The sequence below is a fragment of the Notechis scutatus genome, chromosome 7 (genome assembly GCF_049901735.1).
Source record: "Notechis scutatus isolate UNSWTSFEM ecotype Mainland chromosome 7, rNotScu1.2, whole genome shotgun sequence".
NCBI lineage: Eukaryota > Metazoa > Chordata > Lepidosauria > Squamata > Elapidae > Notechis > Notechis scutatus.
In genome coordinates, this window is record NC_142015.1 from 896826 (window position 1) to 914098 (window position 17273).

General features: G+C 44.1%; 1 protein-coding gene across 1 annotated transcript; it reads right to left on the reverse strand.

Moving 5' to 3' along the window:
* Positions 1 to 679: 679 nt before the first annotated feature.
* GMCL1 (germ cell-less 1, spermatogenesis associated) lies at positions 680 to 17246 on the reverse strand. Its single transcript, XM_087969870.1, has 14 exons — positions 16950 to 17246; positions 13108 to 13231; positions 11358 to 11454; positions 10188 to 10285; positions 9395 to 9507; positions 8945 to 9010; positions 8754 to 8838; positions 8165 to 8255; positions 7683 to 7823; positions 7108 to 7177; positions 4678 to 4753; positions 4205 to 4350; positions 2903 to 2990; positions 680 to 2025 (listed from the first exon to the last, which is right to left on the reverse strand). The coding sequence occupies exons 1-14, from the start codon at positions 17126 to 17128 to the stop codon at positions 1915 to 1917; spliced, it is 1485 nt and encodes a 494-aa protein (XP_087825996.1). The 5' UTR covers positions 17129 to 17246; the 3' UTR covers positions 680 to 1914.
* Positions 17247 to 17273: the final 27 nt, after the last annotated feature.

Genomic DNA, 17273 nt, shown 5'->3' on the forward strand with positions numbered 1-17273 from the left:
CCCCGTGGGCCAGATCCGGGCCTCGACGTTTGACATCCTGCCTTAGAGAGTGCTGTGAAGCCCTGTGAAGCGCTATATAAGTCTAAGTGCTATTGCTACTCTCTTATCAGGGAGATTCCAGTGGGGCAAAAGACATCCTTGTAAATAAAAATATTCAGCATTAATATTCAGCCTGCTGAGTAAGTACCATTCAGGTCACTTAGTTTGGGTTATGGAACATCTGCAAGAAAACCACCCTTCCCTTCAGCCCTCAGCTACAAACGCTGCCCTTTTTTGAGATCAATATTTACCTGCTTGCGAGCACTGGGCGGAAACCTGTCCTGACTAGGCTAAAGTGGATTTCTGTAAATTTGTCACTGAACACATTCTAGTAACCCTGCTAACAGCCTTCCGCAAGCAGTCCACCCATTGTGGCAGGAATAGTTCTGCAGCCACAAGGACCACACTTTCCCCTTTTGGAATTGAATTGAATTAACTTGAATTTTACCTTCAATATCAAGCTGTGTAATTTTAATGTGCTAGCACAGGATTACACCTAATATACCGTACCTGGCAAAGTATCTCCCAGAAAAACAAAATAGGTGAGTCCTTGTTGGGTTACAAAACTGCGTATAAAAGAAGCCAGGATTAGCAATTGTTTTGAATGAATCCTCCCCAAAACCAAATAAACAATGAAGAATTCTAAACTACAGATACTAGTTTATTTTCAATCTGTCATTGTTTCACTGTCCAAGATATTTTATCTTCATAACTCATGAGGGATATATTTTGAATTAAATATTATAGCAAGTGTTTAAAGATAGACAATTTTTGGAATAGCAATCTTATGCAAAGAAAGTGTTCAAATAAAAAAAGTGCAACTCTTTTTCTGAATTCTAATTTTTTTCTAAGTTCTAAATTCCTGAAGATGGGATTTACATTCCCCCTCCGAGTCTGATTTCAGTAAAAAAAAAGGCCTTCCGATGCTTGTATTTAACAGGATAGGAAGCAGACCGGGGGGGGGGGGGGGGGGGGGGGGGGGGGGGGGGGGGGGGATGGTTTCCGGGGGGGGGACACAAACCAGCACAGCGGGGGGGGGGGGGGGGGGGGGGGGGGGGTGGGTTAAAAACCTTCCTCCGCCACCCCCTTTTTTTTTTTGGCGGGGCAGGGGCCTCCTGACTGACAGTGGCTGACCCACTCGCTTCGGGATCTTCTTTTTTTTGCTTCAAGTCAAAAACCAAAAAGTATATCCAAGAATTAAATGATGGATCTGATGAATTAAAAATGCTGAATTGAGGCAGCTGGATTCTACAAAATGACTCTTAAAAAATACAATCCGTGTTTAAAAATATATATTTCTTGGAAACAAAACAAGGTATATTATACAAAGTTTTCAACTCAATAGGAAGTATTTACAAGTATAATGAATTAAAAACAATCCAGAGATTTCACTAACCCAGGAACTGACCCTTAACTTGGTCGGAAGAACAAATCAAGAGATCATAACAAATAGTGTGTTCTCTATTAAAGTTAATTGGTGGGCTTTATTGACATATCACCCTACTCTCTTTAATGAAGCAGGCCTAGTTAATGAACTGTGTTCAAATTCTTTCTGTACTGTCAGGAAACTGGTAGAAAACGGGGTCCTTGTAAATAGTTTCAGCTATTCAGACGGGCACGGGAATGTGAAGAGGCGAGGGGGGAGGGGGGGGGAGCCTGTGGCTTACAGTTCCTTAAAAACCACAGCTCCCAACATACCTCACCAGTTAGTCATGCCAGCTGGAGCTGCCAGGGCTTGTATTCTGATGCATTAGGTTAGGATACCAGATTCCTCTCTTTTCCTTCAATAGATGAGCCCATTTCACGATGTTTCTTTCAGGGCACCAGGAGCTTCCAATTGAAAGTGGCCACACAAGGGCGTTTCAAAAGTCAGCCTCACTGCCCACCGTTCTCTCGTCTCTTCTCAGGGGAAGTGTACAGGAAGTTGCAGCAGATATACAGAGGGAAGACCAGCAGTCTACTGTCCAGATTCATCACTACTTGTTCCTAAGAAGCAAATAAATAAATTGATATCCGACCAAACATAAAAATGCTTCAGAAACCCGGGAAAAAAACAGTTTAGAGAAAAGGCTAGAAATCCTGAAACTAATTTTCTAACATTCTTTAGATTAGATTAGATTAGATTAAACTTCATTGTCATTGCCATGGATACAGGCAACGAAATGCAGTTAGCATCCAGCCAGAAGTGCAAAACAACAGTAAAATATATGCATGCAAATATGCAAGGCATCTATGAATATGTCAATGGAAAACAGCAAAATGTATGTACACGAGCACACAAAGATAAGCGCGACTCCTGTAACTTCAGAGGCAATTTTCAATCAAGCATCATCCCTCAGTGGAATACGTACAGAAGGAGAAAACCATTATTTCTCTTTTTTCTCTGATTGCATTTTTAAAAAAAAGACTTTCCAGGATTTTTGACCTTTCCAGCACTCTCCACCCAAACAGCAGCAAACATCCTTCCTTCCTGTGCCCAGAAATTTTGGAGTTTGTGAGGAAAGGAATTCTCCCCCATCATTTGAGGAGAGCTGTGATAGACGCTGCATCTCCCCAAGACTTTCTTCTTCGTGTTCTGCAAAAGCAACCTGAGGCTAGTCTCTCCTGCAGGGAGAAAGATGGGCAGCCTGCCAGCTCTGAAGATGTGGCCCAGCTACACCACCTTCTGGACCTTCAGTGGAGCTGGAGCAGCCTCTGGGAGAGGCAGCCTGCAAACAGGGTTGTCACGGGACAACGTAGTTTCAAGATAGCCAAGCATGGAACCCGGTTCACTTCTGTTTATCCCTCCTGCTTCTTATGAGAATCCTACTTTCTGCTCTGACTCTGCTAGCTAAAATGACCCAAAAGCTTTGCACATACAAACCTGATCTTTTTCGAGGGTTAGTATCTGGTATCCTGCAGTTCTGCTACAAATAAGCTTTCCGCTGCTATGAAAGGAAGCCAGGCGCAGCCTAAGGGCAGAAGAGCAATTACACTAAGTGGTTTCAACATTGGATAAATACATGAATAAATAAAATCAGTGGAGAAAGGAGGTTGTGATTTTTGCCTTGAAGGGAGGGGGGAAAGAATTACTGGGTATGAGATGGTCAGCAAATCAATTTTAGGTGTATATGTATATGTATGTATGTATGTATGTATGTATGTATGTATGTATGTATGTTTTCTTAAGTTTTCGCGGGTACTTACATGTATGTTATTCAGCTTTGTTTGGGTATTTTCCCACGTCATTGTAGTTGTGTTTTTAAAGCTGCTACAACTTTAAAAGCACAACTACAATGACATGGGAAAATACCCAAACAAAGCTGAATACCATACATATGTATGTATGTATGTATGTACACCCACCCACACCCACCCATATAATTGTGTACACAAAAAAGTGACAATAAAGGTTATCTTATAAGTTAAAAACAGATAAAAAGAAGTACCTCTTCTAGTCTGGTTACAGTGCCCAGAACAATGCGCAGCCAACCCAAGAGTCCCTTGGACTGAAAACACACCCAGCTGGCTCCTTAATGGCCCTGGGCGGAAGTTGCTTTTGTAAAAGGTCCAGGAGTCCCTGCGGATTTTACTCTGCTAGTCGCTGCCGACTCTGAGGGGCGATGCTCACCTCGGTTTTGAGGGCCAGGGAGTCCAGGTTGTCTCAAGATGTTTCTGCTGTCAGGTGGCCAGCCTGAGGTCACGGAATGCAGCTACTCCCCACTGAAGTGCTACCTACTTATCTACTCGCATTTCCCTGCTTTCGAACTGCTAGGTTGATGGGCGCTGGGGTGAGAAAAGGAGCTCGCCACGTTGCGTGGCACTCGGGTCTCAAACCTGGGCTGTCGACTTTCCAGCTGACAAGCTCAGCGTTTTTAACCACCCTTGTTTGGTAAAACACACGACACATCTTTGTGCTTGGGAAGAAGACCTGGCCTGTTACCCGTTACCTTTATGGCAATGGTGACGGGCTGCTGTCTGTCATTATCCTAAAAAAACAAACCTCTGTACATCTGCAGGGGTTGGAATGTTACGCCCTGGCAAATACCTTCAGTATTTTTCCCCTCTTGCCCGCCGTTGCTTCAGTGATACTGCTGCGCTTCCCTCCAGCGAAGCCTACAAGAGCAGCTGTGGTTCTCTCACCTCCTCACCGTGGAGAACCAGCCAAAGAAGAGAGGGAACCCACCTGAAAGCGATATTTCTCCGGGGCTGCAAACTGATGGAGCCACTGCAGGGCTGGTTTAGCGTGTTGCGTTTGAAGATAATGTAACGGTTGGTGTATGTGACCAGCAGGTCAAAGCCAAAGTTGAAGCCTGTCCATCGCCAGCAATACTTGCAAGAAGAAAGAAAAAGGAAATGGAAGAAATAGTTGCATTCTAAAAGAGAGGCTTGAAATCCCAAACTTAAGTCACCTGCTACAAAGGACCCCCTCCATTCTGACACCTCGTACGGTTTGTGTCACGGAGGAAATTCAAGACGGGTGGTTTAAAAAAGCTACAAGAGCACTGTCATTGTTTTTATATTTTCCAATCACAAAGTATTTAACCTTGTGAAATAATCTAGTTAAGAAAACACCGTTTGGGGGGAACAAACAGCTTACGAAAACTGTAAATGAATTACGCATTTTGAAAAAGGACATGGAAAAATATTTGTGCTTACATCACCATCTTTGGCAAGTTTTCTGCCACACCGCATACTGTTTGCTTCTAGTTCCTCTTTGTTAATCTCTTGAGGCCTTGAACATACAAAATAACTTTCTATAAAATGGCATTCTAGCACAAGAGAAGTATTCTAACTCAGTGATCCCCAACCTTTTTATGCGCCCGGTACCGGCATCAGCTGGGCGCCCGGCCCGGTACCGGCATCAGCTGGGCGCCGCCATTTTTTTGATGAAAAAGATGGCGGCGCCAGCGCTTTCGTGAGCTTTTCCGGGTAGAAATGGCTTTCTACCGGAAAAGCTCACCGAAAAAGCTGCGCCGCCATCTTTTTTGATGAAAAATGCTTCCGGTGAGCTTTCTACCCGAAAAGCTCACCAGAAGCACTTTTCATCAAAAAGATGGCGGCGCCCAGCAACCAGCGGCCCGGTAGGACTTGTTCCACGGACGGTACCGGTCCGCGGACCGTGGTTGGGGACCCCTGTTCTAACTGGTTGCGTACAGATCTTAACGCCTGAATAAATTCACTTTCCCCCAGAAAGTTGTCTTGTTAAGTGTCCTGAAATTCCTTCCCAGCCAACGCACCAGAGTTATCTTCCCCAGGCCATGATAAAATGACCACCTAAGTACATCACGGTTGAGTAACCAGCACCCTAGCAGGACACTAGCAACCCCTTATATACTTTCCCAGAGCAGGGATGACCATGGTGGTTTATGGTGGAGAGAAAGCTGAGGGGGCACAGAAGAGCTGTTTTGCCCAGGGCTTGTTCGTGTCTCTGATACTGGGGTAGTACGTGATGTTCAAAGGAGAAAAAGAGCCACATTCTGCTCTGCTTTCTGACCTCCATGCTCTCCCCAAGCTACAAAGGAGAGTAAGAAGTACTTTCCATGCACTGAAAGCCACCTGGCAAAGGACTTATACCTGCCCTTCAATACAGAGGATGCCAAACTTTAACCCAAGGCTAAAGTGCTATAATGGGAATACCTGAAGAGGATCTATTGGGACTCCCAGAACAGCACCAGAAGTACAAGTACCAAAAATTAAGTTATCAGCTGAAAACTACTAGAAGAGGGATCTTCTCATTGAACTCAAAGGGACACCGCCCACTACAACCATAGTATCTCTTGAGAATTCCTGTTCTAAGAGACTGTACCCTTAGCTTGTCACTTCATTAGAAGAAATCTGAAAATCTTTACTGCAATGTTTAGGTTTTGTTATATTGTGAACAATTGGGAATAATCCACTAACCTGGATTACTTTCCATAATTCAGATGCAAGCGATACATAATTCAGAATTATCCATTCTCTCTTAATTTTGACCTTTTCTTCGTTAGCAATTTCCATTCACTGAAAAGCATATTCTGCTATGCTAGTCCTGCTATGTTATTCAAAATGTCCATTGAAGGCAAAGTCGAAAACTTTTTGGAAATCAAACCATGTAATATTTCTGACTAACTTTTAATAATGCTTGTTGGCAAGCAATATTTTTGGGTGAAAAAAGGCTTTCTCTGCAAAAGGTACTAATTCGTGCAAAACAATTCTATCTGTTTAATATCTTCAGGTTTCATAATATCTTTCACAAATTTATCCAAAATAAGTTCAGATCCTTAAAGTTCTTTAACACACCAAAATCTTTTTAAAAATATAAATTTTATTAAAGTTTTAAAGAGAGGGTACAAATTAACAAAAACACAGAAGAAAATAAAGACAAAAATGCAGAGAAAAAGAACAACAAATAGGAAGAAGCAACTTCCAATCTCCTTTGCAGCAAAGGGAGGCATCGTTAGGTCGGTCTCAGTCTCTTACTCTGTATAATACAGTGTAGCATAAAGTTATACCTTACTCTATGATCACCAAAATATCTCGCTTTTTCTATTACCTATTTTTCTGATCATCAAACAATGTTATAAATGTATTTTTTTTCTGTTTCACGCAAAAACCAAACCAAACCCTGTAACTCAGGGGGTGCCCAACCCCCAGGGCTGCGGTCCAGTGCGAGGCTGCAGCCCATTCGCAACCGGGCTGGGCAGACAAAGCTGCACTTGGGAAAGCAGTGCGCATGGAACCGTACCTTTCCCCCCCACAATGCACTGCTGCTGCGGGGCCCCTGAGGCGGAGAGATTGGGGACGGCGGCTGTGACTGTTTCTAAGCTGCCACAAATATCCACGTGGGCTCAAAGAAGTTGCTTTAGCCACCTCTGTAAATTCTACCCTCTCCCCTGAGCCCTCCTTTGTGGTCGGGTGGGGTTGAGCCTTTCCACTTTTGATCATATCATGAAGTTTTGCTGCAACTACACCAAAAATCTTTTGAAATTAGGAACACCTAGGCTGCTTTTCAGTTACTTTATAAAAAAAGGCTTACATTGGTTTTCTCCTTATAGGAACATTGCAAGGTGTGTTTCTCAGTCCCAGAGAAAGAGGCATTATACGTACCCAATGTCGTTGTCTTGTTCGGCTCTAAGCATGGCAAACCACTGCTGCTTGTAAACAGAGAACAGCCAGTCTAGAATTTAGAAAGACCAAAGTGGGCCTTTTACAAAAAAAGCAAGAAAGGGAAGGAGCGCTTAATATTTTTACAAGGCTTCTATGCTGTCCCAATCAAAACTGACTCTGAGCCGTTCATTTACCCCTAGATGCAAGTTAAAAAAAACAGAGTCTAAAAACAAATACCGTAGCAAACAAATTCAAATCACTTTATTGTGGTCATTAGCCAGCAGGCCCTGCTGTAAGCCACAAGTTTAGAGAAGGAAGTGGAGGACAAGAAGAGGAAAGGCTATGACCTCCTCCTTTATTATCTTTCCACACAGCGGGACGTAAGAGAAGTGGAGAAATAATTTAAACCTAGCCAAAAACCAGCTTAAGTGCCGGAAACGAGATTCAATGATTCGCCAATTTTACTACCAAGGCACGTCCACTTGTTGGTGGCACACCGATTGTGATAGGCCTGATTTTACTTTCTCAAGTGTCTGGCACGATAGAGAAAAGAAAACAGGCTATTCCATTCTTACCTGCAGGGATCAGGCTGTCTCGTTCAATAATTCTTGCGGATGCCAGATCACTGACTATATACTGCAGCCTCAGATATTTGAACACGGCTATAAATGCATATCCTTGTTCCGTTTCCAAGAATGAGATCCCGTCCTCAAAATCTGAAAAGTTAAAGCAGATTTTTAAGGGTCCAAATATATTTTTACCGTTAAGGGAAAAGCAGCACTGCAGTCTGTAGGCAGTTTATCAATCCCAACAGAGAAGTAAATTCGGATAGGGTTTAATAGGATTATATCCTGATTTTGCTTTTAAAAGTCAAAGTGACTCAGAGGAAAAACTAGTGGAAGATTATGGTTTACAAATTCCCCATCCCACACAAAAGATATGCATGCTAGGCCAGTATGGAACAGCCCATAATGAAGAATTAGCTGAAGATACGATATATCCTGCTTTGAAGGCCTCCAACATGCAAAATATTCACCAAGCACTGATTCATAAAGACCTTTCCTGCGCTTGGAGAACCAGGCGTCTGCTTCACTTAAAAGCTGTTTCAAGGATCCATTCCAAGAAGGCACCAACTGAAGGAACATCCACTACACAGAAACAAAGGAACAGCTGTAAGGTTCACTTGAGGTATACACCAAGGAGCTAAAGCTTCAGGCGCGCGGTGGTTCACACGGTCAGGATGCCGGGCCAACTCTTGGCAGGCCCACGTTTGAGACCTGGCTGCTGCCATGGAACGGGATGAGTTTCCTTCACACCCTCCAGTTCATGCCGACCCAGCAGTTTGAAAGCAGGCAACTGCAAGTAGACAAATGGGTACCACCTTGGTGGGCAACTTAACGGGGACATGAAAGGAGCCCCCAACTGGGCGTCCCCCAGGCAGCAGTGATGTCACCATTCAATCTTTATAATACCCCAGCGCAATCCCGATACGAATGTAGTAGTAACTAAAGCTTTACACAAACACATATAACATTGGTCTGTAAGAATACTGTCAATCTGGAAGAAATATCAGTGGGGTTTTAAAGGTTATTTTTGCATCATTAAAACAAAACTTGGAGCAAACTGATGTTATTAAATATTGGTACCTTCTTTAGAGCAGTATAGATGTCCATCTCTACTTGCATGACAAACAGGTTAGAGGAACTGATCAGCTGTTTCATGAGGTTTATGCTGAAACAAACAATGCGGCCTTTGAAACGCCAAAAGGCATGACTTGTGTTCTGAATTGCGTTTTATTCCCATAGTGTCTGGGTTAACCCTGAAAACTCTGAAATACCTGAGCTCTTTGAGGAGTTCCACACTCTGATGGGTCATCAGGTTGTTCAAGAGCCACTCAAGACACCTGGATTTAAAACAAGTCAGTCCTTTCACAGCACATAGGCAATGCAACGAGATGCAAGGTCCGTTTCTCCTAAGCCGCTGCTGAGCACTTTCCCCCAGATGTTATAGTAAAACAGGGAGCCCACAGCCATCATATTCCTAAGCCCATCCCATCAACTATGACTGTTGTCAAACCATAATGGACTACATACTGGGATTGTTCTAGTTTTAACTTTTAATTTCCTATACATGCTTCCAATGTTCTGTCATAAATAAGCAGCAAGGTTTCTGCTGAAAAATATCACATGACATGCTTCTCAAAGCCCACATCACATGAAAAAAAAATCAAAGGGAAGTCATACTAATTTTATTCCTCAACAAAACCTTTCTTAGTGCCAATACTTACTTTTTTTTCAAAGAATCTAATCCATATGTTCCCGCAGAATTATAGTAACTACACACAGTTTTTGCATTAATTGTTTCCTTCATTGTCTCACCACACTGCTGTATTAAGCCATCCTGTAAACATATAATGATGCAAAATAAATCCTTACTCCCAGGCCTAATGCTGCAGGGGGTGCCCTCACCTCAAGCTAGCTGGCAGAAATGCAAGCAATGAATATCTAGAGATATTTTGGCTTCCTCTGGACAAACAGCCATACTACCAGTCTCCACCATGAGTAGACAAAATTGTATTCTATTTGTAACTGAAGGAGAAAAGGGAGTGGCTGGTACCCTGATGTTTAATTTTGAGACCAGAAGCATCCTAGCCTTTCTGAACGCATTTCTAAGAAGTCCTTGTGCTTGCAGCATCAATCATTCATTTATATGTCCCCACCTAGAAAGGGGAGGAGGGGCAAGAGATAGCGAGAAAATGTCTCTCCCAATTCTGCCAATCAAAATGAGTTAAGAGATATTTTGATACTGCTAAGCATGTGCTTGAAAACACGGCCCTTAGGATATCGGAAGGGATGTGGCAACGACCATGTGCTCATCCCCAGAATACAAATGAAGATAGCAATAGCACTTCTATACCGCTTCACGGTGCTTCACAGCCCTCTCTAAGCGCTTTACAGAGTCAGCCTCTTGCCCCCAACAATCTGGGCCTATCACTTTACCGACCTCGGGAGATTTCGGACTGAAAGCTCTGCACTTTGCCATGCAAAGGTCTGTAAAAGCACAGAGCCATTTCCACTTACCAGCTGTAACATGCTGGCAGCTGCCAGAAGGGCAATGACTCTGCTAGGGTTTATTAATACTTCATCCCGGTAAAGTGAGCCAAAGGCAACCTGTAAGGCTAAAGAAAACCACATCCTAAGGCTTCTCACGCATAGAAAACAAGTTATTTCTCAAATTATTTTACACATAGTAACAAGAAGATGATGCCCAGAATATTAAGAAGTGGTAGATCAGGTGCTATTTTTAAAAAATGTAAAACCTTAAGCAGGACAAATGGTGAATTTAAGTACAGGAGTCACCACATTTGGGGCCGAGCGTAAGCATCTCTCACGCTAGAAAACTCCCATTCGCCTGCAGGTTTCACCAGCTGACGAAGTGGGACAGTGCACAAAGCTTCAAAAACCGATCAAAAAGTAAAGGACGGGCATTTCAATCAGGTTGAAAAATATGCACCCACAATGGCTAAAGGGCAAAAAAAAAAAAGCATTATTGCAATGGGAGTCCTACTCTCTAGGTTGTGAAGTCACTCACACACGTAACCAATGGTCCAAATTTGCAGTACAACATTGGCTTCCTTCCGCACTTTGTTGAAGAAGCTAGCTTCTGAGGGAGCCATGACAAGGGTCTTAGCTCATAACAGTGTTAGTAATGCAGACATGTGTTGCTTGAGATATTAATTTCAACGCTTCAGGGAGAAATATGCTCCATACTATTTAATCAATAATGGCAGTTTTATTTCCCCCCCTGCCTTCAGCATGAAACTGATTAAAATCTGGTCAATTTCAGGCAGAGTGTTCCAATCAACATCACAGGGCCAGTTTGCTTAACAACTTGGTTGTTAGAACAGAAAGCAGTCACTAAACGAAGACAGGGTGTATACAGCCTGCAACCTGTCCCGAGAATGGCATAAGCTGCCTGTAATTTTGCATAATGATTTTCAGCAAGCTACCTCAATCCTCTCAACAAAAGCCACAACAAAATCTTACATTATACTGAAGTTTCATTGTGGCAGGAATGAACAGTTATGAAATTAAATGTTAATTCTTTTTATATGCTGATAGTGACAAAGCATTAGGAAAGCATTTATCTCCCAGACCATAAAAATGTGATTTTCATAATTTGCTGTTCATTTACAATGAAAACTATGAAACTTTTATTTAGAAAGAGTCCAATGTGGATTCCTTGCTTACCTTCTATGTCAATATTCTGATCAGGAATTTCCAATTCTATGGTGTCCATTCCTGATTCTTTCCAAGACCCACTGAACATACTTGAAAAGTAGCCAGACTACAAACGGAAAAATCATGTTTTTAAATAATTGTACAACCCTTGGAATTAAAAGATTTTACATAAGAAGTTATATCACAATATTATTTTCATAGCAAAAGGAACTAAGATAGTTACCCTTGAATTAAATGTTCTATTTGTCCCTCCTAATTTGAAGATACATTTCTTAAATTTCAATCTTGGTTATATTCTGAACCAATTGCTTCACTTGCCTACCAATCCCCCTCATCTCCATGCACTGGTTTTAATACTTTGATCTGAACTGAATAGGTTTTCATTGCATCTAAAATGGGAAACAATGGAATGATTGCTCCAGGAACTAAAACTAAGATCAAGCTCTGGTTTGGTTAGTAAACTAGCATTAAATCGCAGGTTATCAACTTGGCTGTAACTGCGGCTTACTTACACTGGAACTGAAACCGGTATCCAATGTGAAGAGAGAGGGGGCCAGGCCAAACCTGTGTTATAATTTATTTATACAAGTGGACAGATTCCATCCAAGAAAGATAAGTGATCAGAAAAAAATACAACAGCATCCAAAATACATACTACTATCTAAACCTTGGCCAAAACTTCCCGCGGCCACAATTATATATAGGTATTGAAGGAACTACATGCAACACATACAATTACTGGGAGGAGAGAGGGAGTATTATACTATAGATACGTTGACATTTCTATAAGCACACATACAAGTACATAAATTAATACATACAGTACATACACTTAGATATACCTTTTCATTAAAGTGCATTTCTTATAAAGCTAGAAATAGCTAGTATTTGATCCAATGAGGAGAAAAATACTGTTTACTAGAAGTTCACATCCCAGCTGGAGGTGACTCATTATGAGCTGCTATCACTCACTGATGTTTAGCCTGAGAGATTAAAAAAATAAAAGCTATTTGTACAGCAATATTCTTCTTGTTCTAGTTCCTTAAGCCCAACAAATCTGTATTATTCATAAATTGTGTTAATATATTATTAGCTCTCTGCTGCTCTGATATGTACAGCAATGGAATATTGTGACTGCAGACTAATATTTCTCTAGCTGCTGAATTTCAGCTTTCTCGACTTCTGACCAGAATTGGGACCAGAATTTTGGTCGTAAATCAAGTCTTCACATGACCAGATCAGATTTTATGGCCATTTTTACAAGGTTTATGAATGAAATCACATGGTCATTCAGGAAATCCAGCTTTCCCAACTGCTGTCAGAAGCTGGCTGGGAAGATCACAAATCATGATCACATGCACCCAAATTGTGACCATGCGGATGGTGCAACAGTTGTAACTTTGGGGGTAGGTAATAAGTCACATTTTTCAAGACCCTCATAATTTTGAACCACCACGGAAAGATCATAAATTGAAGATTGCCTGTAATACTCATACATGTAAACATGGTTTGCTTAAGCACCATTATTAAACATTATAAAGTTGGATGTATAAACTGTAGGTTTGAAAGGCCTCTGAACGGCAGAAAAACAACCTGGCTTAATAGCGCCTGGGCTGAGTCTCAAGGAGAACCACACAGTACCTGTGTTTCCTGGACCTCATTCAAGGCAGCAGAACTCTGCGTTTGAGTATTAAACAAAAGGTCTGAAGCTGCTTCCTAATGATAGCGGAGATCCAAGAAAGAAAAAGGAAAATTTTACCTGACAGAGGTATATCTTGTGCAAGTTCCATTCTTCTCCCAGGGCGCATATTTTAACGTCACTGTTTTCACCATTCAAAAACAGAGTCTGATAAATATATTTTGAAGTGCTTTTTAGCTTTTTCCTGAGTTAGAAAAAAAACATGTGTTGCATTCTTACATATATATGATACAAATACCAAGAAAAACATCCGTAGCTTACTCATCTGTTGCACTGTAGAGTTCTTGAGGCTCTCTCAGCTAGGCTGTTTGCTTGCAGACATTTCATTACCGAATTACTTAACGTTATCAGTGTGAGGGAGTGTGTGTGTGTGTGTGTGTGTCTCCTGCCTGTTGATATATACTGGTAGTAGCTTGCTTGCAGAAGAGGTCTGGTCCCCCTGTCCCCCATGTGCCTATTTGCTTAAGAGTATTTCTTCTGCATAATTATTTGTCTACTCTAGAATAAATTCTGATTTTTCTGAATATTGGTTGCCAGAGAGAAAGTGTTCCAGTCTGTTTCCTTCACTGGTTTATTTATTTTCTTGTTTGATAAAATCTCTTATAAAGGTGGTGTATCTATAAGCTGCTACATAAAAATGAAGAACAACCCCACACTCATTCCCCCTTGATGATGTTACCTAGTTGGGTCAAGAAACGTCTCTAAGTAACCAACCAAGCTCAGAAGCACCAAGAAGTCCATAAAATTATATTCTAATACACCTTTGAGATTATACATAATCTAAGATTATGTAAGATTAATGTAAGATTATACATAATCTTGGGGGCTTTTAAAGGCCCTCTAATCAATTCCTCTGCGAGCATCCTTCCATTTGATGGGATGGCTTTCCCCCAATTGTAACTGACCAGCGAATTTCAGGGTCAAAAAAATTGGGGAGCCCCTTTCCCCAGGTTTTATTCAGAAGCTTTCCATAGTTGTGGCTGACTTTATGGGCGGCCCTTTCACAAAACCGGGACTTCAACGGAGCCAGTTTGGCTTCCTTATTAAAAGGCACCAGGCCGAAAAGCCCGGAGGCGGCGGCGAGTTCCAGTCCCGCCTCAAGCCATGAATGACGTTTGGGTGACTTTGGCTCAGCGCCTCTTTCTCTGCCCAGCCCACCTTGCAGGGTTGTTGTGGGGGAAATAGGTTGGAAAAATACGGAACTTTTCCCCAACCTGGAGTTACTTGCACAGCTAACAAAGGTGGGAGAAAAAGCCTCCGTGTCCATGAAGCAAAAAGGCAGCAGCATCTGCTGGGAAGAAGAGGGAAACCAGACAGTCCCTTGCCTGGAATGGGATAGGGTCTCCTGCTTGAGCCCAGGGGTGGGTGGGGCTGGACTAGAAGACCTCCAAGGTCCCATCCAGCTCGTTCATTCTAATGGTGAGGACAATCAATCCGTGGAACACCTCCAGAAACTGTAGGAACTCCATCACTGGAGGCTTTTAAGAAGAGACTGGACAGTCACTTGTCTGGTATGGTATATATATATAGGGTCTCCTGCTTGAGCACGGGGTTGGACTAGAAGACCTCCGAGGTCCCTCCCAGCCCTATTCTGATGGAGTGAAATGGTCTAAAGGCAGGGGTCTCCAACCTGGGCCACTTTTAAGACTTGTGGACTTCAACTCCCAGAATTCCTCAGGCCAACCTGGGCCACTTTTAAGCCTTGTGGACTTCAACTCCCAGAATTCCTCAGCCAACCTGGGCCACTTTACGACTTGTGGACTTCAAATCCCAGAATTCCTCAGCCAACCTGGGCCACTTTTAAGACTTGTGGACTTCAACTCCCAGAATTCCTCAGCCAACCTGGGCCACTGACTTGTGGACAACTCCCAGAATTCCTCAGCCAACCTGGGCCACTTGTGGACTTCAACTCCCAGAATTCCTCAGCCAACCTGGGCCACTTTTAAGCCTTGTGGACTTCAAATCCCAGAATTCCTCAGCCAACCTGGGCCACTTTACGACTTGTGGACTTCAACTCCCAGAATTCCTCAGCCAACCTGGGCCACTTTTAAGCCTTGTGGACTTCAACTCCCAGAATTCCTCAGCCAACCTGGGCCACTTTACGACTTGTGGACTTCAACTCCCAGAATTCCTCAGCCAACCTGGGCCACTTTTAAGCCTTGTGGACTTCAACTCCCAGAATTCCTCAGCCAACCTGGGCCACTTTAAGACTTGTGGACTTCAACTCCCAGAATTCCTCAGCCAACCTGGGCCACTTTAAGATTGTGGACTTCAACTCCCAGAATTCCTCAGCCAACCTGGGCCACTTTTAAGCCTTGTGGACTTCAAATCCCAGAATTCCTCAGCCAACCTGGGCCACTTTACGACTTGTGGACTTCAACTCCCAGAATTCCTCAGCCAACCTGGGCCACTTTACGACTTGTGGACTTCAACTCCCAGAATTCCTCAGCCAACCTGGGCCACTTTTAAGCCTTGTGGACTTCAAATCCCAGAATTCCTCAGCCAACCTGGGCCACTTTTAAGCCTTGTGGACTTCAACTCCCAGAATTCCTCAGCCAACCTGGGCCACTTTTAAGACTTGTGGACTTCAAATCCCAGAATTCCTCAGCCAACCTGGGCCACTTTTAAGCCTTGTGGACTTCAACTCCCAGAATTCCTCAGCCAACCTGGGCTTTAAGCCTTGTGGACTTCAACTCCCAGAATTCCTCAGCCAACCTGGGCCACTTGACTTGTGACTTCAAATCCCAGAATTCCTCACCAACCTGGGCCACTTTTAAGCCTTGTGGACCACTCCAATTCTCAGCCAACCTGGGCCACTTTTAAGCCTTGTGGACTTCAACTCCCAGAATTCCTCAGCCAACCTGGGCCACTTTTAAGCCTTGTGGACTTCAACTCCCAGAATTCCTCAGCCAACCTGGGCCACTTTTAAGACTTGTGGACTTCAAATCCCAGAATTCCTCAGCCAACCTGGGCCACTTTGACTTGTGGACTTCACTCCCAGAATTCCTCCAGCCAACCTGGGCCACTTTTAAGACTTGTGGACTTCAAATCCCAGAATTCCTCAGCCAACCTGGGCCACTTTTAAGCCTTGTGGACTTCAACTCCCAGAATTCCTCAGCCAACCTGGGCCACTTTTAAGCCTTGTGGACTTCAACTCCCAGAATTCCTCAGCCAACCTGGGCCACTTTTAAGACTTGTGGACTTCAAATCCCAGAATTCCTCAGCCAACCTGGGCCACTTTTAAGCCTTGTGGACTTCATCCCAGAATTCCTCAGCCAACCTGGGCCACTTTTAAGCCTTGTGGACTTCAAATCCCAGAATTCCTCAGCCAACCTGGGCCACTTTTAAGCCTTGTGGACTTCAACTCCCAGAATTCCTCAGCCAACCTGGGCCACTTTTAAGCCTTGTGGACTTCAACTCCCAGAATTCCTCAGCCAACCTGGGCCACTTTTAAGACTTGTGGACTTCAAATCCCAGAATTCCTCAGCCAACCTGGGCCACTTTTAAGCCTTGTGGACTTCAACTCCCAGAATTCCTCAGCCAACCTGGGCCACTTTTAAGACTTGTGGACTTCAACTCCCAGAATTCTCAGCCAACCTGGGCCACTGTTAAGCCTTGTGGACTTCAACTATTCTGGGAGTTGAAGTCACAAGCTGGTCGGTTAACCTGGTCTAAGGTCTCCTGCTTGAGCAGGGGTTGGACTAGAAGACCTCCAAGGTCCCTCCCAGCTCTATTCTGTTCTGTTTCGGGAGGCGTCGAAGCGGGACGGGACGGTCACCCTCCCCGCCCCGGCTGAAGAGCAGCGCCTCATCTGTCCCCTCCCCACCTGGGCCGCCCCCTCCCCACGGGACCCCCCTTTCTCACCCGGGCGGCAAGGACCCCGGGACCCTTTCCGGCCGTACCTCCTGGGGGTGCTGAGCAGCCGCTCCTCGCCGTCGCTCTCCTCGCCGCTCTCGCTCTCGCTCAGCCCCTCGCCGCGCTTCCGTTTGGGGAGGGCCCCGTCGACCCTCCGACCCCCTCCGACCTCTCCGCCGACCCCCGGCTCTGCCTCCCCCCACACGCGGCTGCTCAACGAGCCCATGCTCGCCCGACCGACCGCCGCCGCCGCCGCCTCTTTCTCCTCATGGAGACCCGCCGCCGGCGACGTGAAGGTAGCCCACCCGCCTCACCACCAAAGCGGCATCTGCGCATGCGCTCCCGGCTCGGGGAAAATGGGAGGGCACCGA